The 23,587-nt window shown below is 32.6% G+C and overlaps 1 protein-coding gene across 19 annotated transcripts; it reads left to right on the forward strand.

Annotated features, from left to right (window-relative positions):
• The first annotated feature begins 12,743 nt into the window (after positions 1–12,743).
• On the forward strand, positions 12,744–22,984 carry LOC115988164. Of its 19 annotated transcripts, XR_004091355.1 has the most exons (9): positions 12,744–12,887; positions 13,024–13,159; positions 13,349–14,534; positions 15,508–15,581; positions 15,701–17,630; positions 19,810–20,228; positions 20,332–22,212; positions 22,321–22,393; positions 22,532–22,984. XR_004091355.1 is itself a non-coding variant. In XM_031111808.1 (5 exons), the coding sequence occupies exons 2-5, from the start codon at positions 13,089–13,091 to the stop codon at positions 17,655–17,657; spliced, it is 456 nt and encodes a 151-aa protein (XP_030967668.1). In that variant the 5' UTR covers positions 12,744–12,887; positions 12,969–13,088; the 3' UTR covers positions 17,658–18,634. The 19 variants fall into 19 exon arrangements, 3 of the variants coding, with proteins under 3 accessions (XP_030967668.1, XP_030967667.1, XP_030967669.1); XR_004091351.1 differs by having other exon boundaries at positions 20,332–22,393; XR_004091346.1 differs by having other exon boundaries at positions 22,321–22,984.
• The last annotated feature ends 603 nt before the right edge of the window (positions 22,985–23,587 follow it).

Below are 23,587 nucleotides of genomic sequence, written 5' to 3' on the forward strand. Positions count from 1 at the left end.
GTTATGAACTCCAACATCAGGTTTTGTATTGGGGGAGAGAGAGTTATAAGTTTCTGTTTTCTTTTGTTACATATGAATTTTGTATCTTCAAATTAGCCTTGCTCTACCCTTTCGTTACGTACCAATTTTACATGGTTTTTTTTTAAATGAATTTTTTATGTGTTAATAGGATACTAGGTGTTTAAAAAAATTGATATATATGCTTCTACAATATTTTGTGTTCAACTATCTAATCTAATCTAATCTAATCTAATCTAATACTATATATAAAAGCAGAAGCTTTTAAGGAGTTGTTGCCATGTTAGAAAAAATGACCCCTTAAAATTCTACCATGTATAAGTTAAAAAACGATAAATTATGTTGGTTGGCAATCTACACACCGTTTAAAACCTCTCATTATAAATAATAAAAAAATAACTGGTTAAAATTAAAGGACACATGAAAGTAGAAATAGCGAGGCGATGAAAGAGAGATAGGCGATGAGGAAATGGGGAAAGAAGCAGAGAAGGAGGAAAAAAAAAAAAAAGAGAGAAAAAAGCTTGCAATACAAAGATGAGGAGGCAGAGTTGTACTGCCGGCCGGTTATCACCATAATTTTGTGTTTGATTTTGGTTTAATTTTAGGGTATTTATAATTGGCTTTGGACAATCAAGTTTTAGAAGCCAGAAGTCCAAGAACGGTAGAGAGAGAGAGAGTCGGTTAGACACAGGGTGCAGAGAGATCGACCAATTAACAGAATATGGACACGTATAGAGTTTAATCTTTTAAAAACCGCACGGTACACCGTTTGAGATTTTTTTTTTTTTTTTTTTTTTGTGACCGACCATTTGAGAGTCTTCCTATCAAACTTTTTTATAAAAACACAAACCCAAATGCTACATTCCCAATGAAAACTTCAAAGTCACTCTAACTAAGATTTGCTCTTTTGTCCTATTCCGTTTCTTTACACCGTTTGAGGGCTTTAAAGTTTATCCCTCACGGTTTAAAACAAAATTCGGTTAAATTGAAAAACTGAGAAACAGAGGGAGAGTCGCAAAGAGTGGAGAGAGAAAAAACTGAGAAATATGAAGAGAGAGAAATCTGAGAAATCCGTTCGCCAACTGCATCAAGCCGTAAGCCAATCCAAGTCCAAATTCTTACCGGTTGGAAGGATCACATATCATTTTAAACTTAAAGATCTATTTCAATCTTTGTTTCCAGACATTCCGATCAAGAAAAAAGAGAACTACTTCCCAGTAAAACGCCCTTTTTGGTTTTTGATTTTTCCAGAAAAAGAAGTAGAAGAAGAAGGCATATGAAGTCGACTAAAAAGAGTTCCCTCTGACTTTTTGGCTAACAATGACTCCGACAGGTAATTCTTTCTCTGACTTTTTTTCCTCCACAAATTTAAAGTTAAATTAGTTTAGTCATTTGTTTTCAACATTTAAAAAAAAAAAAAAAAACTATTTATCCCTATTTCTCCACCCGATACTTATTCTAAAAACTAAAACAAAAGCCCAATAATAAAAAAAATTTCTCCTATCTATCTCCTTCTCCTTCCCCAAAAAAAACCGATTAACTCTCTCTTCCTTTTATCCCTGTCTCCATCTCCTTCTATATCACAACAGCGTAAACCAAAACACCCCATCTCCGGTTTCATCATCTTTCTCCTCATCCTATAAGTTTCTTCAAACACATTACACACCAGCACAAACCAAACCCATAAATCATCAAAACTAAAATAATCTCATCTCTCTCTTCATCATCTTCATCTTCATCCCATAAATTTCCTCAAACATAGTGCACAAGCAGCATAAACCAAACCCATAAATCACAAATACAAGCCAAACCCACAAATCACAAAACCTCCTTCTTTGCATCTCAGTCTTTTTCAGACTTTGCACTCTTTCTCTTTCCGCTCTCAAATCTTCCATTTCATGTCTGTCTCCATAAAATTTGGATCTTTTTTGTTCAAATGAAAGAGAAGAGATAGTGAGATGAGATAAAGAAAATGAAAGAAATTGTTGACCAAAAAAAAAAAAAAAAACAGGGGGGGTAAGATGGAAAAAAAAGAACAAAAACTCACAAGCACGGTGGAGGAAACTTAAGTTTTAGCCACTGATAATTTGATTATACATGGTCTGAAACTTTCAAAGATAAAATGAAGAGAAAGTTTGAATTTTTTTTTTATCCAAAGAAAATAAAAAGGCCAACTATGAAAGTTTGAAGCACTTTGCGTGGATGTTGTGCTGCCAACACATTCTTGGAACTTGATCACTCTTCATTTTATGTTAATATTTTTTACTTTCTTTAGTAGCTTCCTTGGATGGTATGCCACTTAACTGGAGACGCTTTAGTTAAGGAAATAAAATCCTATGACAATAAGATAAGAGCATCTTCAGTAGCTTCTCCAAATTTTTGTACTGTTTAGAGAATGAACAGTGACTTTTACCTTTTATTTATCCACTTTTTCAAATCCTCTTTCTAATAGATTCTCTATCCCATTCTCTATCTCATTTAAATATTATTTCTTTAACCTTTCTTTATTCTTTTTTAATATTTTTTTTATTCTTTCTCTATTCATTCCCAATAGCTATATTTTTCAAATTCTCAACAGCTATATTTTTAAATCTCCTAACAATAATATTTTCAAAGCTACAGACACAATCTGAATGAAAGCCCCTGTATATGGGCAGCACACACACACACATACACACACACAGAGCAACGCGTGCATAGCCCGTATATATGAGCAGCATAGACACACACGCACACAGAGCAGCACACACACAGACCTTGTATATGGGCAGCACAAACACGCACACACACACACAGCAGCACACACACACATAGCCCCTGTATATAGGCAGCACACACACACACACACACACACACACACACACAGAGCAGCACACACACAATAACACAATCAAAGCTTTAATACAATAAGGTTGAACACCACCCTTTTTTTTTTTTTTTGATAAACTACAATTTCATTAAAAGACTAAGAAGGATTACAAGCAGAGGCATCTCCCTTACAAATTTCCTTAAGTGAGGGGGGGGAGATTACCATCAGAAAAACAGAAGGGGAAAATAGATATCCATATAAAATGCAGTAGGATCACATTGTATATGGTGCAATAGGGTCACATTTTAGCAAAACAAAATGAATAGTGCAACAGGATCATATTGTAGCAAAACAAAAATGAGTGACCCAATATACAAAACAAGTTTAAACAGCTTTTTTTATTCACATACAAAATAAGAGCATTAATGATGGTAATATACATTTGGCAGTGACGAATATATTCTTGTTGCACTAGAGACAACATACTTACATCCATCTTCATAAGCTCTTTTTCTTCCTTCAGCTTTTCCATTATCAATTTCTCCGTTTCATTTTCCTCCTTCATTCTTGCTATTTCAAGTTTTTTATCCTTAAGTTGAATTCATGCCATATCATTCTCCTAGTCTACAAGATGTCCTTTCTCAATACAAGCCATTTTCATCTCACTTATTTTTCTTCTTTCTTCCATCATGACATTCAATATGTCTTCTATATGTGAAGTCGTGCCTTCTTTGGACTTTTGTCTCTTCAATCTTTCTTTTTGGGCCTTCACCCCTAGTGGTCTCTCCAAGTTTACAATTCTAACCTGTGGAATATCATCATCCTCTAAACTTATTGACTCTAGATTAGAAGGTGAAGATGGCTCAGATCTCCTTCTTTTTTTTTGGTTGCTGACTGTTACCAATTGCCAACCATTTTGGTGAGTACTTTAATAAATTCCAGCAATGTTCATATTGAAATTTGGTATGCTGCAATACTTGGTAAAGCTCTTTTGCTGCATTAAGTTGAAAAATTAACAAATAGTTTATAATTACTATCTAAATTAGCAAATTAACACAAATTTCTTTATAAGATGTACCTTGTCTTCATTAGTCTTACCACTTTCATTCTTTGATTCAATTTGTGCCAAACACTCACAAAACTTATTGGTGCAAAGTTTAATCGTTGACCATTGGTTCGTTAGAGAAGTCACTGTACGCTTAGAAGTGAAGGTCTTCCATTGGTGGTAATACTCCCAAATTCTTGACCAATATGTTGTGCGTTTTTGGTTTGTGCTTTGCACTACATCTTGGTTGACATTGAGAAATGCGGACACAAGAAGCACGTCTTCTTGTGTGGAGAAGTTGCTGCCACATTGTAGTTTCTTAGCTATGGATTCAACTTGGGTAGAGACATTTGGCTAAATGCTTGAGCTTGTGGAACACTATCTTCACCATTTATATGTGAAGATCTTGACATATATTCATCATAACTATCTTCTAAAAGATTACTGAAAGATGTGTCCCTTGGAATACTTGAATCCATTCCTAGTAACAAAAACAAAAACAATAATTTACATTCAGTTACACAGAAACAATAATTCTATAATGTGTAAGGAATCACTTACATTTAGTTCATGGTTTATTGGCATCAAACTCCCAATTCTATCACAGTTTCAAGCAATTAACAATAATTTATCTCAATTACACAGAAACCATAAGGAACAAAACTACAATGATTGCCACATTCTAAAAAACTCAACCTCAAAGCTGTCTATAAATTTTTCATTCTCAGCCCAAAATATTAACAGCACAAGAGATCTCACAATTAAGATTGTACATTCAGAAACAATTTTCACAAAATCTCATGGAACGAAGCAACAGAAATTACCACATTCTAGAACTACACAACTCAATGCAACATGAACCATTAGATTAGTCACTTACATTTTCATTCATAGAATTATTTACACACACATTTCCCAGAAAACATTTTCCAAAAACCATTCCAACCACATAGATATCAAAAACCCACAAAGCAAAAATGACAAACATGCAAAACCCAATATGAATTCATCGATCAAACATCATTGCCATCACAATTTTAGCTACAAAAACCTAGAATTCAGATTCTCAATATTTCCACACCAAAAAAAAGAGACATAATAAGATTAAAGTTTGGGTACCGATATTCAGATTCTCAACGTTTTTGTTTGGGTTTTTTTGTTTTTCTTGGTTTGGGTACCAATATTCAAGGTTGAGATTAATTTATTGACTCTAATAAGATTAATTAAACAAAAAAAAAAATAGAGAAAAGATCAAGAATAGAGTGAAAGACAGACAGAGAGAAAAGAACCAAAAACCCAAAATCTAAACTCAGATAGTGGTGAAGAACAATAGAAAAGGGTGAGCTTTAGAACTCTTACGATAAACTAATAAATTCAAAAATGACAAAAACCCTATTAAATCAAAATTTTGGGTACCGATATTCAAGGTTGAGCTTCAGAACTCTATTCTTCATCATAGGTGGTTGAGCGAACTTCGATTGAAAGGCACAGTGCGAGTTCTTTTGTGAAAGACACGGTGAGAGATTTTTGTGAAAGAGAGCAGCAACGAGGGTTAATTTCATGAGAGTGGCATTTTTGAAGAGAGGAAGCTTTCTGAAGAGAAACCAGTCAATAGAGAAGAAGGAAAAACCTTTGGGAGAGAGAAAGAATTGTAAATTAAATGCCACTGTTTAATTTTTTTAAATATATAATAAGGGAATAGAGTTGCTACAGTGTTCTCTCAAATAAGAGAACTATTGTAGCAACTTCAAAAAAAATTTTGAGAACCTTTGCATTTGGAGAAGCTGCTGGAGCGTGAACAGTAACATTTGGTGGTCCAAAATGGCTTTACAGTGACTGTTGGAGATGCTCTAATATGGGTTAAAAACTTAACATATTATTAGACTATCAAACTTCAATATTTATATATGCTTACCTAGAATTTAATATTTTTATTTACCTAAAAGTTGTGATTTAAAAATATATTTGAAAGATAGATTTTTATATTTATTTGGACTATTTTAGTCAAATTTTCAACTTTTACCAATTTAACATATTTATTATATTTTAAATAATTATTAAATTAATTATGATTTTTTCTGAATAAATTAATTATGATGTCATTACAATTCAACTTTGGTTCGATCTTGGTCTGACCTTAAAAACTTCGAACCTCCTCTTTGTTCGGTTTGTTAAATGGTTAGATATTTATTTGCTTATGAAATATATCAAATATGATCTTCATTTTCACAAAACATAAGGTATCATATTCACAAAACTTCACTAAAGGCTTTCTTTCTTTTTGAAAAAATTTCAAATCCATTTCATGGGTTTGTCTATTCTTTATTCATTGTTGAATTTTTTCATAATTAATAGATTTTTTCTGCATTGCACGGCTTAGTAACTAGTACTATATATAAAAACAGAAGCCTTTTTTGCAATTAAGAGAAAAAAGGCAATCTAAAATTTAGATACCTTTAAGGTTGTGTTTGGTTCATGTAAAATATTTTCCAGAAAATAAATATTTTTCGGAAATGCTATTTTTGGGAAAGGAAAATATTTTCAAGTGTTTGGTTGCATTATGAAAATTTTTCTAGAAAATATTTTCATGTGTTTGGTAACATTCTGAAAATGTTATTTTCCACCACCACCCACACAAAACCCACCACCACACAATAGGAAAACCACCAAAACACCACCACCCACACTACCACAACAACAACATAAAAATTAGAGATCAAAGAGAGAAAGTAAAATATCAAAATCACACAGAAACATAGATCGGTTCGTGGGTTGATCAAAATCACACAAAAAATCAAAATCACAGAGAGAGAGAGAGATCGATTCGTGGGTTCGTGGCGCGAAGGCTCTAGGTCACCGGCGAAGTCGAAGGCTTGTGGGTCGAAGGCTCTGGGTCGAAGATTAGTTTGTGGGTTCGTAGATCGGTGGGTCGAAGGCTCTGGGTCGAAGATCAGTTTGTGGGTTCGTAGATCGGTGGGTCGAAGGCTCTAGGTCGAAAATCAGTTTGTGGGTTCGTAGATCGGCGAAGTCGAAGGCATGATCTGGGTTCTGGGTTCGTGGCGTGATCTGGGCTCTGGGTTCACTGGCAAAGTTGAAGGCATGATCTGGGCTCTCTCTTCTTCCTCTCTCTCTCTCTCTTTGCGCGTGAGTCCGAAAATGATTTGAAGTGAAAATTTTGACTGAAGCAAATTTTCAGGTCAAAGCCATTAAAACACACGGTCAACTGAAAATATTTTCCAAAAAATTTATTTTCCATACATAATCAAATACCTGCATTTACAAAAAAGCATTTTCAAAAATGATTTGAAGTTAAAATAAACAAAACCTAAATTAAAAGACGACAAATTACATTATTTGGTGACGCTGCAACACCATTTAAAAATGACTAGCCTCTGAACACGCGCTCACGCGCGTGCTCAGAGGCTCTTCTATTTTTTGGGTAAACGTTAATTTAGAATATTTATTATAATTTGAGATTACTACATTTTCCAATCACAAAAAAACCTAGGGGTGTGATGAGTATTATGTGTTTGCAAGTGAAATAATTTTTTCATCACATCCCTAGATTTTTTTGTGATTGAAAAATGTAGTAATCTCAAATTATAATAAATATTCTAAATTAACGTTTACCCAAAAAATAGAAGAGCCTCTGAGCACGCGCGTGTTCAGAGGCTAGTTTATTTATAGTTAAAATTAGATTAAATTTTTCGTACTCATTTCACACACTTTAAAAAAAAAAATCATGCCATTTTGGTTAATTTGGATGAGAAAATAATGTGTCTGTTTGTAACTTTATGTGTCTGTGTGTAAGTGTAAGAGAGAGAAGAAGTGGCTTAGTGAGTTTAGAAGTTGAGAGTTGTGGAGGTGATGATTTAAAGGATTTGAATGTACATTTAATTTCTTACTTTACCGGATATAAATATAATATCAAACAAATATACAAAGAGGCGTTGAAGTCTGAAAAGAAAAATATTGTTGTTTTACGTTAAAACTTTTTTAATCTCTTCTTTACTAAAGTTCCCTTAATTATCCGTAAAAAAAATACCCTTAATTACGTGGGACATACTGATAGATGGCTAACGTGTAAGAGTTAATTTAGAACATTTATTATAATTTTGGATTATTACATTTTCCAATCACAAAAAAAAAAAAAAAAAAAAAAAAGTCTAGGGGTGTGATGAAAAATTATTTCACTACACATAATACTCATCAATGGCCTACATGTTCAATATTGCTTGATCATGCACTCCATTATTTAAATAGTACCTTTTCCATGTACCATTTAAAAAAATCGCACTTTAAATTTAGACCAAAGCATTAAACTAAGTATATTCTCCTCTCTTAACTTAATCTTTAATTACTTTTTGAAGTAAATAATACGTTATTTGGTAATGAAAAATATAATCATTTTTACTGTTTTTCTCTTTTTCGAAAATTCAAAGTATTTACATCTTGTACTTTGTTTTTTTTTTTTTTTAATATATATATATATATATTTATATACATCTATCCATGAACTATTTTAAAAATCCTACTTTTTAGCATCTCACGTTTTCCTTTTCTTTTTTTTCTTTTTTAATCTCTTCCATATTTTGGAAAAAAAAGACTCCTACAATAAAACTACTACTATAATTTCGCCTTCCATATCCTTATATTTAGGCACTAACATAATTGATTTTGAAAGAAAATAAAATGCTAAATTTTAGGGAAAAAATTTTAAATCTAATATTCCATTCTTGTAAAGTCTCTCACGTTCTCTCTCTCTATCTATGTACTATTTTAAAAATTTCCACTTTCTATCCCACGTTAAACATCTGAAGTTTTCCTTTTTTTTTTTTTAATACCTTTTTGGTGTTGTTGATGTTGTTTTTTTTTCAAATTTTATATATGACAGTTATCATTTTTTGTCATGTACTATTGCTCAAAATCGCACTTTAAATTTAGACCAAAGCATTAAACTAAGTATATACTCCTCTCTTAATTTAATCTTTAATTTACTTTTTGAAATAAATAATACGTTTTTTTTAATGAAAAATGAAATCGTTTTTATTGTTTTCTCATTTTCGAAAATTCAAAGTATTTACATCTTGTAGTTTGTCTTTTTTTTTTTAATATATATATACACACATCTATCCATTTACTATTTTAAAAATCCTACTTTTTAGCATCTCACGTTTTCCTTTTTTATTTTTTTAATCTCTTCCATATTTTGGAAAAAAAAGACTCCTATAATAAAACTACTACTATAATTTCTCCTTCCATATCCTTATATTTAGGCACTAACATAATTGATTTTGAAAGAAAATAAAATGCTAAATTTTAGGGAAAAGAATTTTAAATCTAATATTCCATTCTTGTAAAGTCTCTCACGTTCTCTCTCTCTCTCTCTATCTATGTACTATTTAAAAAATTTCCACTTTCTATCCAATGTTAAACATCTCAAGTTTTCATTCTTCTTTTTTTTTTCTTTTTCTTTTTTTCTTTTTTTCAAATTTTATGTATGACAGTTATCATTTTTTGTCTTTTCCTAAAATGTAGTTTTTTTAATCCTAAAATTTAGTCATTTACTACACATCCATAACATAAGTAAATAAAACTTAAATTGGAAATTTTATGTGAAGAGATACATGTTAATTGTATACAAAATAAATCTCACGTTTTCCTCTTTTTTTTTTCTTTTTTTTTTAACGTCGTCCATATTTTGGAAAAGAAAGACTCCTACAATAAAACTACTACTATAATTTCTCCATCCATATCCTTATATTTAGGCACTAACATATCTGATTTTGAAAAAAAATAAAATGCTAAATTTTAGGGAAAAAAAATTAAAAGTCTAATATTTCATTCTTGTAAAGTCTCTCACGTTCTTGGTGTTGTTGATGTGGGTTTTTATTTTTATTTTTTTTCAAATTTTATGTATGACAGTTATCATTTTTTGTCTATTCGTAAAATGTAGTATTTTTAATCCTAAAATTTAGTCATTTACTACACATCCATAACATAAGTAAATAAAAGCTTAATTTGAAAATTTTATGGCAAGAGATACACGTTAATTTTATACAAAAGAAATATAGTTTCTATTACAAAAGAAATTTGTTTACAACAGTTTCTTAGATAACAACCACTTTATGTGAAGTTTAATACATATAATAATTCTTGTAAAGTCTCTCACCCGAACTAATCTAATATTCCATTCCAATGACTCCTCAATGCAATCCAAAAAGTTTGTGCGTACGTGAACCTGAGAGAAATAAAAGAATTAGGGTTAAACCAAGTATTTTTTTTTTAAAAAAAAAAACTTTAATTAACCAACCAACGTTTGAATGTATATGTTGTTAAAGATAATAGCTTAAGTTTGTTAGAGTTTGTGTTTGAAATATTTGAATTCAAATAGAAATAGAAAATAGAAAATTCTTCTCCCAAAAAAAAAAAAAAAAGAAATAGAATAAAGCAAACATTTGAATAAAATAGTAATTATCCGAAAATGTTGGTGGTGATAATCATCAATACCACGTTTTCGGATAATCATAAACGTATTTTTTTTTTATGGTTATAATTTTTTTTAACAAAAAATTATCTACCACGTTTTTATTTTGAAAAAAAAAATCCCACTTTTTGTAAAAAAAAAAAAAAAAAAAAAAAAAAAAAAAAAAAAAAAAAAAAACTCTGGCCGACCCTTTTTTTTTCCAAATTCAAAAAAAAAAAAAAAAACCTTAACACGTTTGAATTCCACTCCCACATTTTACTCCTAACAAATTGTTTGCATTCCACTCTCCCATGTTTTACTCCTAAGAAACTGCTTTACTATCAAATTTAAAATTTACAACTTCTCTTTAATAACATGCACGTTGGTATTGACGATTTTTTTCTTTTTTCTTGAACCCACCTGATGACCAAATGCATGTGGGCCCATAAATTTGAGATGGATAACCCTTTTTTTTTTTTTTTGAGATGTAGACAACTTTAATTGGATAATTTAGATATACATAAAAGTTACACAAATTAAAAAAAAATTCATTCTAAATAAAAAAATTTAGTAGCTGTTTAGTAGTGATAGACGTGTAGATGATTGTGATTAACCTTTTGATAAAGTTGGATGTATTTAGTGCAAATGCAGTTAGAAATAGATAATTGTGGTTAACCTTTTGATAAAATGAAAAACCTTTTTTTTTTTTTTAAGAAATAATAAAATTAAAAACCTAATAAGAGAGTGATGGACATTGTTGACCTTATTTTTTTTAAAAAAAACTCACTATCTATTCATGAGGTGATCATGGTTATAATTTCTTAAAATGTAAACAAAGGCTATTAAAAGAGGTAAGGGAAGTCATACTGTTTAACTGTTGGAGAATGATTTTGAATACTTCTTTTGTAGCATAAGACAGCCCTGTTTTTGGATCACAATACCGACAACATGAAATGACAATTCATTAAGAAGTACAATGGTGAAGTATATGAAGAAACCATTTATTTCAAAATTACATTTTAAAATAAAGAAGAAGGGGAAAAAAAAAAAAGAGTTAACGTGATACATATAAGAAAAAAAAAAGTAGAACTTAAAGAAAGTCAATCATAAACAAAAGAAAAGAAAACAAAGAGGAACTTACAAAAGATAGAACCTGAAAATTTGTTAAAGCCTCTGACAGTAAATATCTTTAATATGAAGAAAAAGAGAAGATGATGTAGAGCTAAACTAAATGTCTTTAATTTGAAGAAGAATGAGAGAGAGATACCTTTTAAATTTATCATAATCATTTTCGGACTCACGCGCAAAGAGAGAGAGAGAGAGAGGAAGAAGAGAGAGCCCAGATCATGCCTTCGACTTTGCCAGTGAACCCAGAGCCCAGATCACGCCACGAACCTAGAACCCAGATCATGCCTTTGACTTCGCCGATCTACGAACCCACAAACTGATTTTCGACCTAGAGCCTTCGACCCACCGATCTACGAACCCACAAACTGATCTTCGACCCAGAGCCTTCGACCCACCGATCTACGAACCCACAAACTAATCTTCGACCCAGAGCCTTCGACCCACAAGCCTTCGACTTCGCCGGTGACCTAGAGCCTTCGTGCCACGAACCCACGAATCGATCTCTCTCTCTCTGTGATTTTGATTTTTTGTGTGATTTTGATCAACCCATGAACCGATCTATGTTTCTGTGTGATTTTGATATTTTACTTTCTCTCTTTGATCTCTAATTTTTATGTTGTTGTTGTGGTAGTGTGGGTGGTGGTGTTTTGGTGGTTTTCCTATTGTGTGGTGGTGGGTTTTGTGTGGGTGGTGGTGGAAAATAACATTTTCAGAATGTTACCAAACGCATGAAAATATTTTCTAGAACAATTTTCATAATGCAACCAAACACTTGAAAATATTTTCCTTTCCCAAAAATAGCATTTTCGAAAAATATTTATTTTCTGAAAAATATTTTATATGAACCAAACACAACCTTAAAGGTATCTAAATTTTAGATTGCCTTTTTTCTCTTAATTGCAAAAAAGGCTTCTGTTTTTATAAAGAATGAGAGAGAGATACCTTTTTACATTGGCGTGAGTCCGAAAATGATTTGAAGTGAAAATTTTGACTGAAACAAATTTTTAGGTCAAAGCCATTAAAACACATGGTCAACTGAAAATATTTTCCAAAAAATTTATTTTCCATACATAATCAAATACCTGCATTTACAAAAAAACATTTTCAAAAATGATTTGAAGCTAAAATAAACAAAACCTAAATTAAAAGACGACAAATGATAAATTATAATGTTTCATTGCGTTGGGAGCCCTCTCGATAGAAAAGGTAACTAACCGCTTAAAAAAAAAAAAAAAAAAAAAACAAAACAACAACAACAAAATGGAAAGAATGCTACACGGAGAAAGGAGAGAGAGAGAGAGATCGAGAGAAAAAGAGAGACAGAGAAATAGAGAGGCAGAGATGCAGACGAGGGCGCCACCCAAATCTTCTGCCATCACTGAAAGCCTCCACTCACTACTCGACTATCGGAATCGCTACTGGTAAAGTTCTGTTTTAAATTTAAAAATTTAGGGTTTTTGGTTTTTATTTGGAGAATCAATTGGGTGTTAGTTATGATTTAGATTGGTATTTTGGGTCAGATTTGGTTTTGATTAATAGACTGGTATATTGGGTCAGAAATAGGGAGAGGCGATGTAACAGAGAGAGGCCGAGAAAGATAGAGGCGATGAAATAGAGAGAGGATGAGGCCTGGGACACGGACAAAGAAACAGAGAAAGAGGCAGAACGGTAAACGCTGCATCGATTGGGCACGGTACATTGTTTTTTTTTTTCCATTTTTTAGATTTGGGTATGAAATGTTACTTTAGATAGAGATTTTTTGTTGGATAGGTTTAGATTTGATTCCTTTTTGTTTTGGGTTGTTGGATTCTCTGTCAAAAGTTTTTTTTTTTTTCAATTTTAAATATGATTTAGTCTTTTAAAAGACTTGATTTTGGTTTAGGTTTACGTTTTTGGTCCAGCACCACCTATCTCCGGCTCCATTCAACCGCAACCTCAACGTACGCGCAACAATTTGCCTCTCCCTCTTTTATTTTCTTCTCACAAAACCTAAACCCAATGCATCAAACTTCTTCCTCCGGCAACGTCTCCATCTGCTCCTCCTCCTCCTTACCTCTCCGGACGGCGTCCACTCACCAAGTTGAGTTTTTCATTAGTTTTGAGTGAACTTCTGGCTTTATGGGTTTAGTATTTAATTGGGTTTTATGAGTTTTGTGTGTTTGTAGTGGAAATTTGAGGTTTTTAAATCATAGATTTACTGAGATTTATAGTGAATTATTTAATAGTTTGATTAGCTTAATTTTTACTTTAAATAACTGAAAAATTATGCTTATCACCTTAAATAACCCCTAAATCCTAGATCTCTACGGATGGAGAAAGAAGGTTCAGTGAGGACTTGGGGATTTTTACATACTAATATTGCCAATGACCTAATTTTCTTGAATTTGTCCTTCAAATATTGCTCTAATGCATGCCTTACAAGGTTCTCATAGCATAAATGTATTTAGTATATATTCTATCTTTCTGTACATTGATCTGTTGGTATGGTTGTCACTCATGCACAACCCGTGGTTGAAGTTATATGCATGGAGAATGGTGTTGTGTGCTGTAGTGTTGAGTTTTATTGTGATGATGATGTGAAATATTGATCTCCAATCTCACCGTTATAGTCTTAAAAGTCCTCTGTTTTATTTTTCCCCACTTTACAGTGGACCTTTGAGGGCTTACGTTGAAGGTTTGTGTTTATTTTATCTTTTCTCATCAGGTCCTTTTCTGTTTTTGTGTGTGTGTGGGCTGTGCTTTCGTGCAAATTTGAGTAATAAAATTGCTCAACATAATTTCATGGTGTGGTTATCTTAGTTCTAAAATATAGTCAACAAGTTGCAAGTTACAGGAAATTAGAAATATTTCTAATTGCTCCAGTATTTCTACAAAGTGAACATTCGTATCTTATTCTAAGTTGCATGTTTAAGAGTGATTTGGGAGGGCAAAGAGTATTTGATCTCAATCAGTTCTGATTGTGTTTGTTTTGTTTGTGAAGTTAATCTTATCGTGCTCCACTTATTTATTTGGGTGAGTTGAAGCATCCTTTCCAAGTTTGACTAAATGGTTGGTTGTCTCTGCAGAAGGTGGGTTGATTCCATTGAGTGCTTTTATTTTTCAATTGCATTTCAGTGACATTCAATTACAAACTTTTAAATTGATTTGCACTTACAGTTGATTTGCATTTGACTTTTTAAATTGATTTGCATTGCATTTAGGTGGTTTGAATTAGAATTCAACTAACATTTTGCATATAAAGCTGTATTTATATGAAAATCATTTTACTAAATGTAGGTTGTATTCTAATTTAGAATTCAGATAGTTTAAATGTACATTTAAAAAAAAACAAATTGTTTTCTTAAATGTTGCTATATAGTATATTTATATATTGGTTGCTGCATCACTATGTCATAGAAGTCTTTCCAATTGAATTTTTGGCAGCTGCATCTATTTCCCTAATTTTGAATATCACATGATAACATGTATAAGCTGCAATATCTATAATGTGTGAATGGTGATTGAAGTCTGCAAGGTTTTTTATAGTTATTACAAAGTTAACAAAAAAACTTAGAAAAATTGTTGAGATTTGCTTAGAAGTTGTGCAAACTTGATTTTTTTGCAAAACTATAATATGGAAAATGTTTCAATTTGGTTTCTATTTGGATTCTATTTGTTCATGCTGTTTTGTTTGTGTTTTATTAATATTGAAATGGTTTAAAACCAAACGGTAGACCCTTTTGTTAAAACGGTATTTTAACCCTTTTTTTTAATTGTTTTATGGGTATTTTTGTTGGATTTTTTTATTAGATATTTTGGTTGGATTGTTTTAAAGGTTTGGCGGTTAGAATTTGGTTTGCATTTGGGTCAGACTGTATTGACAGAAAAAAAAAAATTTTTGATTTTTTTTTTTTGTTGATGAATGGCTTTGTTATCTGTTAAAGCATAGTGGGTCACCACACGTTCAATTCCATTGCGAGGGACAGCTTAGTTGTTCAACAGTCCTTGGTGGTTAGTCAGCTATTTTTTTTTTTTTTTTTTTGAACTGTCTATATTTGATAGATGATGGTAACCTGGCAAAGAAGTGGTCTACTAAAGAACATCTCTACCCAATCCGCAAGCTTGATCAGTCTAAAGTAAGTATTGATAGTGTATTATTTATTATTATTAATATTTTCATTATAATGAGAAAGGGACTACTTTTTATTGTTTGAAATTCTCCTTCTCTACAATCTTTCTCCTGTGGTTTTTTCAGCTGACGTTAAAAGAAAAGAACTATGACAAGGTTTTTTTGGTTATAAGTAATAAAGATTCAAGTAATTGGATGAACTGTTCTAAAAAGTGATTTGGGTTTTGAAAGATTGGATCTTGAGGGCAAAGAGTAGCTGGCATCAGATCTCTAAGTTGCAGGCCTAAATCAAATGGTTGGTGTTTGATGGTTATTTGGAGTGCAGTTTAATTATATTTTGGAGGGTTTAATTTGAGAGATTATATAAGTTTACCACAATATTTATGTTTATTGTGCGTGAGTTCATATTAGTAGGTTTCTAAAATTTTGCTCAAGTTTTATTGACAAAAAACAGTTCTGAATTCAAAGTTATTGTTATGATCTATGTGAAGTATTAAAACTATTGATTTTCATATACATATTTTGTGGTCTTTGGTGAACTTGCATTGGGTTAGTGATGTGGAATTAAGTTAATTAAGACCATTTGGTGTCAAAGCATATGAGAAAGTGGATTATTGATATATGGATGCATTTACAATTTCTTATAGCATTATTCTTGAGAAATCAAAAGGCATATATTACACCTTTATGCAAAGCTTTTTTGTGCAATTGGCCTTATACTTTTTAGAATTGTAAGCTTTGATTTAGAACCATTAGATTTTCCCCATGAGGATCTTCACTTGGGAATCAGATTAAATGGATTGAATTGCATATTTGAGGTTTGAAGAACAAAGCCAGTCAATTTTATTTCTTTTAGAAGAACACCTGCGCTTTAGCATCATCATTTGAACAACTAACCATCTACCCCCTTCCATATTTTACCATCACATTAGGTGAAATGGACCAGCCTTAAAAAGCAACTTTTTCTTGGAAAACCACACAGACCACAGAACTCCCAACCACCACAGCCATAAACAAGGAGTTAACAGAGCCATCCTCATATAAAGCATTAATACAATGTTTTACTCAGAATCCAATTGACTATGGTTGCAACAGATCAAGTCTGACACCACATTCACAAGCAAACCAAACTGCTCTAGCGATAGAACAAGATAAAAACCAGTGGTTTGCAATCACTTCATTCTCACCACAAAGTACACATGCAGAAGATATAATTTAATTTGTCTTTTAACCAACTTTTCTTTAACAGGTACAGCATTGTGTACTAACTTCCAAAAGAAAAGGCCAAGCATTCGAAAGGCAATTTCAGCTTCCATAACCTGGTGCTAAGTTTCTGACTGACAGAAGAAGCAGAATTCAATTGATCATCTAAGCTTTTGTGATTTATATGGATGATACTCTTTCTGCACAAAATAAATCCTAGACTGAGTGTGGTTAAATGACCTTATTCTTAAGATTCCCATTGGACAGAGGCAATTCTTAAAATCTCATCTGCCACTGAAGGATGGTAAAGGGTCTTAATGAAAAAGGTCTTCCAGCAAAATCCATCTTGATCAATCAGATCTGCCACAAAATGCACAGAAGAACTAGGACCATTATCCACCCTCTCTTTCATGATAAACCAAGCTGGGTGATTAAATGGGATAGATTTACCATCCCCTACACGCCACTTAGCCTTAGTCAAAACTAAATTTCTACAATAGAGTATACCTTCCCAACCCCAAAAATTGAAACATCTCATCCTAACACTGAATATATTATTTTGTCTACAATTTTTGGCCTGCAACACCTTAAAGAACAAACAATTTTGATTCAAAGCAACTCTCCAAAATTGTTTAGCTAACAATTCTTTGTTCAAATGTCCCATCTTCCTACAACCCAGCCCCATTCTCTTTTTTGGAAAACAAATTGTGATCAAATTCATAGAATGAACTTTCTAACACCTTCTAAATGGTCCCAAAAATGATAGAGAGGCAGTGAAGTAAGCACAGGTTTGAGCAAAGTCAATCTTCCAGCCAGAGACAACAGTTTTGCCTTCAACCAAACTTCTAAACAGGTCAGATTTCTTCTGGCCAAAATCTAAATTGAGATCCTGGTGTTACCAAGTCTATAAGAGCATCCGCAGCCGGGCATGGATATGGCAAATGTAAGATGGGTTTAGCATAAACGCCTCCAAAATCCCCCACAGCTGGGCTTGTAAAAAGCAAGTATTGCAAAAAAATTTGCAATACTGCTACAGTGCAATTCTAAAGATAGAATTGCACTGTAGCACAATTGTAAAAAAAAAACTAATATTTTATTGGGTCTACACTTTATCAATTCCTCCCTCTCTCACCGGTCACACTCTCATCTCCTCTCTCTAGCTTCTTCTTTTTTTCTTTTTTTTTTTCAGTTCACCCATTCAATCCCGCCCCCTCTCTCGTCCATCTCTTCCCTTTCATTTTTTTTTTCCTCTCTATTTTCCCTTGAATCAAGGGTTTGATGTGGTGGCAGATGGGTTTGATGTGGGTTTGATGCGGTGGAGAGCTCATGGGTTTGATGCGGTGGAGGGTTTCAGTGGTGGTGGGGATGGGTGATTGAGGGTGACGGTGTGGAGCTTGCTGTCCGGCGTGGTGGAAATCGGCGTGGAGCTGTGAGCGATAACATTAGATCAGATCGGAGAAGCACCAAGCCACAAATGGAGAGAGAGATGAGAGCGGGTTTTGCTGTGAAAATTGGTTTTGCAGTGATGGGTTTTGCTGTGAGAGCGGTTTTTTTTTTTTTTTTTTCCTGTTTTGCCGATCTGGGTTGATATGGATGATGGAGGATAAAGGAATGGAGTTGTGTGGAAGAAGGTGATGGTTTTTGCAGCGATGTTGGTGGCGTTTTTTTTTTTTTTTTTTTTTTTTTTCCTGTTTCGCCGATCTGGGTTGATATGGATGATGGAGGATACAGGACGGAGTTGTGTGGAAGAAAGTGGTTAATGGAGGAGTCTGGAAGGTAGCATGTGGAGGAGAAAATTGGGAAAAAAAAAGAAAAAAGAAAAAAGAAAAAATATATTTTATTGTGTAAAAATATTATTTTAATGAGTAGAATAGAAAAATAAAAGTTGGGATGCTGAGTGTATTGTAAAATTGTATTGTATAATTGATAAAATGACTTTTTGGGATGGTAAAATAGGATGAGATAGAATTTCCGGATGTAGATGCTCTAAGCTTCTTTAACCTTAAAAAGAGCTAAAACAGATTCTTTACACTGCTCAGGAAAAACACTGCAGATTTGTTAAAATTGATCATCTGACTAGAAAGATTGCAAAACCACTCCAAACTTTTTAGGCTAAAATGCACAACACACTATGTTTGGGGTTGCTTCTAAATCTGTCTATTTACTATTAATACTTGCAATTTAGATCCCTCATGTATTGCACCCACCACATTACTGTGCCCCTTCCGACAACATCCCTTAGAATCTTTGAATTGTGTCTGTGTCCGAATTAAGAGATACTTTAGTTCACAAGTATTTTCCTTGAGATTATTTATATACACATTGATTTTTGAGTTTATAATGTTTACATTCTAAGTTTAATTCATTAATGCATGTATGAATTTAGTTAGTTTGAAAGTAACTGACTGAAATTAGAATCAGTACAGACAAATTAGTTGTGTGTGTGTGTGTGTTTTATTTATTTTATTTTATTTTTAAGTAGCATTGGGACTTTTCAATTATTTTTATATGAAAATATGTGATTTTATTTAAGCTGTATTTTTATTTGCAGGTATAGAGAATTAAATGCAAGAAAATTCCCAACAAATTGCTTTGTAATATATGCCCACCACAACATTTAGTTTAGTCCCTTGCAAATAATGTTTTCTTGCATCTATTATTCTATTTTATATATGTTTGCTGGAAATTTATTTTATTTTATATTAAGGACATTGTAATATATAACTAGATTTTGTGAGAATAGTTTTATTTATTTATTTTATTTAAAATCTTATTAGTGGTTTTGTTTATTTATTTATTGATTCTAACTCTGTCCATTGCATTTGGATCCAGAATGCAATTAACAATTTGAAGTTGTTTTGATAAGCTTGACATATTAAATGGAGTGATATTGTATTTTATATGTAGCATTCCTGCAAGTAGGACAAATGAGGGGCTGTACAACATGTCCTTGATGAATTTTGAATTTTAATGTATTGTTATATTAAATTTATTGTTTTCTAATTCATAAAATGATCCCGTGTATTGCGCAGGTTAAATGCTAATTTGAATAAATTGAGAATATTTTAGACGTATGTTATTGGATATTTGGGTATTGGTTAAGTATGTGGAACTTTTGTGCCATTAGATGGCTCACGCATTAGGCAACGCTGAAGATAGGAAATTGTGGCCTCTCCCTATTGCTAAGCATTTTATTGATGTGTTGGTGGAAGAACTTAAAGGAAACATGCCACAAGGTATGTTTAAGAAAGGTCTTTGGGGTTTTATCCAAAAAGAGTTTAACCGACATGCTAGTAAAAACTACCATAAAGACCAAGTAAGGTAGAAATTTCAAAGGTTGAAGGTTAGACATCGTGTATTTTTTGAGCTAATCGGACATTCAAGGATGGGTTGGGATTCCCATACAAACATAGTGATAGGAAGTGAAGAGGTTTGGACAAATGCAATTGCGGTAAGTGTTATATGTGTACACAATAATTTTAATGTTGTTGAATTATTGTTTTACTTAAATAAATATTACATGTGTTTAACCCATTATATATGCTTGTTGATAGCCCAACCCTAAATGCAAGGAGTTCCGGAAAAAGGGCCTTGATCACTATGACTTGTTGGGACAACTTTTCAACAAAAGCACTGCCACTGGATTCCTTCAAATTTCATCAGCCCAACCAGCCCCAAACAGTGATGAAGAGTGAGAGCTAGACGAGGGATTTCTATCAGCTAGAGTACATGTGCATTTAGAAGCTGATAGTGGAGATGCCATAGAGGAGCTGGCCACACCAATTGAAGAGCAAAGCAGGTGTATTGAAAAGCATGTAGCCCAACCAGAGCATTCCAAGTAGAAGAAGAAAGGAGAGATACTTGGTGAAATGACTGAGGCTATCAAGGGCTTCACGGAAGTGTCAAAGGTACGGCTCATAGCTAATAAGAGTAGAAAGCAAACCGGTGAGTCTTTTGTGAGGAGTGAAAGGTTCTCCATTGACAAAGCTGTTGAGGTGCTTAACTCATATGATCACTTATATGATTTCACCCACTACAAGGTTCTAAAGGTACTCCTTAATCCCAATGTTAGGGCTGCTTTAATTTCCGTGAAGTTGGAAAGCAGAAGAGCTTGGATGGAATTAGTTGGGAATGGATATTAGGCAGGATTGCTTTTGTTGGGTTTGCTTTGTTTTGTTGTTGTGTTGGGCTTGTTTGGTAGTGTGCCACATATTTTGGATATAATGTTAGTAGTTATGTTTTTATGTTAGTGGTAGAATATGAACTAAGTGACAGAAAAATGGAAGTAGTTATATTTTTATGTTATTACGAACTAAGTGCAGTTATATTTTTATTTTATTATAGACTAAGTGCTGTTAGGGATTTATATATGGCGTGCACTTTTATATATAGTATTGTTGACTTATGTTGTCTTTGATATTACACATATTTTATTTAAAGCTATATTCTAATATTCATGATTTATCATTGTTGTATTAATCATAGTTGTGATTCAATCATGGCCAATTATGGTTCAGACTATGATGAAAGTGATGTAGAGCCTGAAATAGCAACAAGTTATGTGTTTGAGTGTATCCAGTATGTGCAAAAATATTATCTCAAAAGTCCTAGATGCAATAGTATTTTGACTTGGAGGTCTTTCATGGATGTAATAATTGAAGAAAATCCCTAAGCATTTTATGAAATGTTTTGCATGGACATTAACATCTTTCAGCATTTATGTAATGATTTGAAAATGCTATACTTGTTAGAGGAAGATATTGGAATTGTCTCAGTTGAGGAGGTTGTTGGGACGCTTTTATATATTGTTGGGCATAATAAAAACATGAGGTTGGCTGCAAACCGCTCCCAACATTCACTTGAAACCATTCAACAGAGATTTTATCGTGCATTAAGGGCAATTCATTCATTGAGATTCATGATAATTAGGCCAGATTATGGTGCAAATGAGCACCCTGGTCATTTTTGTGAAAATGGGATGTATTATCCATGGTTTAAGGTATGATACTTTTTCCTATTTATAATAAATATTTCATACTTATCAAAGATAAATAATAAATATTTCATAATATGCTGGTGTATACTCAGGTTATACTTGCATGTGTCTGTTTTTGGAAAATTTTCAATGAAACTTAAATTACTTATTAAAAATAAAAAAATTTCTTATTATATATTGATGTCACGTAATGGTTTGTTAATAACAATTTATAGGAGCTATTGATGGTATCCATTTTCAGTACTTCCAACTCCATCTCGTAACAGTATCACATTTAGAGATAGGAAAAGTAAGATAACACAGAATGTTATGTGTGCATACATCTTTGATATAAGGTTTACATACATTCATGCTAGATGGGAGGGTGATGCAAACAATTCTAGGGTGATGCAAGAGGCTCTTGGAGACGCTAAGTATCAATTCCCTTGGTCTGCTAGAGGTTACAAAAATAATTATAATTTCTTACCTCATGGCCGTAGATATTAACCTAATGTTTTTAAACTTGTCTTACTTTACTCATGTTAAGACTTATTTTCGATTATTGCAGGATCCTATTATCTTAGGTATTGCATTCCTCCCACCACAGAAGTCAGAAAGACACCATGCTCGAGAATACCAAGGTGCTAACAGACAAATTACAAACCTCCAAGAATTATTTAATTATAGGCATTCCTCATTGCGAATGGTTATTGAATGATGTTTTGGTGTTCTAAAGGCAAGGTTTCCTATTCTAAATGACATGCACTCTTATTCACCAGCCAAACAACAACTCGTTGTCACAGCATGTTGTGCATTGCATAACTTCATACACATGCATAACTGGTCAGATAATCTGTTTCATGCATGGGAAGAACAAGATGTTGAAGTATCACTGTATGTGATACAAATAACTCAAGTGATGCAAGAGTTGGAAGTGGCAAGAATGAAGAAGCCTTTAATCTACAAGCACAACGAGCCATGACTTGGTATCATGATGAGATCACTGAAGCAATGTGGGAAGATTATAGAACCCAACATGGTTGAACATATGAAGCAAGTATTTGTGGATAACTATAGTCATGTATTTTGTAAACTTTTTAAGTACTTGTATTTTGTGAACTATGTTCGTTTTTTTAACAGTTACGTGAGATTATTATTTTGTTGTAGTTTATTTGTAGTCAACTATATATTCATGGCCATATATTCGTGAATTATTATTCATATTGTCAGTATCATATGCTCTATTACTATTCACGAACTACTGTTAAAGTTAGTGTATTGTGCATATTTCAATACTCATTTGAGTAAAATATTAAATGTCATAACGTGTAAAAAAACATATTTTTCTTATATTAGACTATTCTATGGTAGAGAAAATAAATAAAGCTTATGACTACATTGAAATAAACACACCAAACGCAAAGACATAAAGTGAAGACAACATATACTACACAACCACGACAATAAAATGGTTTTATGTATCAATATCATTCTGACAAGAAGTCGTGTATAGTGTACTATGCATAGAAAGGAAAAAAAAAAATTTGTCCATTACACGTTTTTACATCGATGTCATGATTAGTATGCACCATCTAACAAGCATAATCTTCATCATTCTTTTAGCCTCTACAATGAGTTGGATCTTACCATGCATGGCCTTCAATTCCTCTTTCAATACACAACTCAATTTGTAATTGTTGGAAATCCTTTGCATATGACAATGGTGCCTTCAAGGCCATACATCATTCAAAATAACAACATACATACCTTGGGTGTGAGCGCAGCGCGAGCATTCCTCCTTGAAGGAAGAAGAGGAATACACCAAGGCCGAGTGG

Source organism: Quercus lobata, chromosome 4, assembly GCF_001633185.2.
Source record: "Quercus lobata isolate SW786 chromosome 4, ValleyOak3.0 Primary Assembly, whole genome shotgun sequence".
In the NCBI taxonomy this organism is placed as follows: Eukaryota; Viridiplantae; Streptophyta; class Magnoliopsida; order Fagales; family Fagaceae; genus Quercus; species Quercus lobata.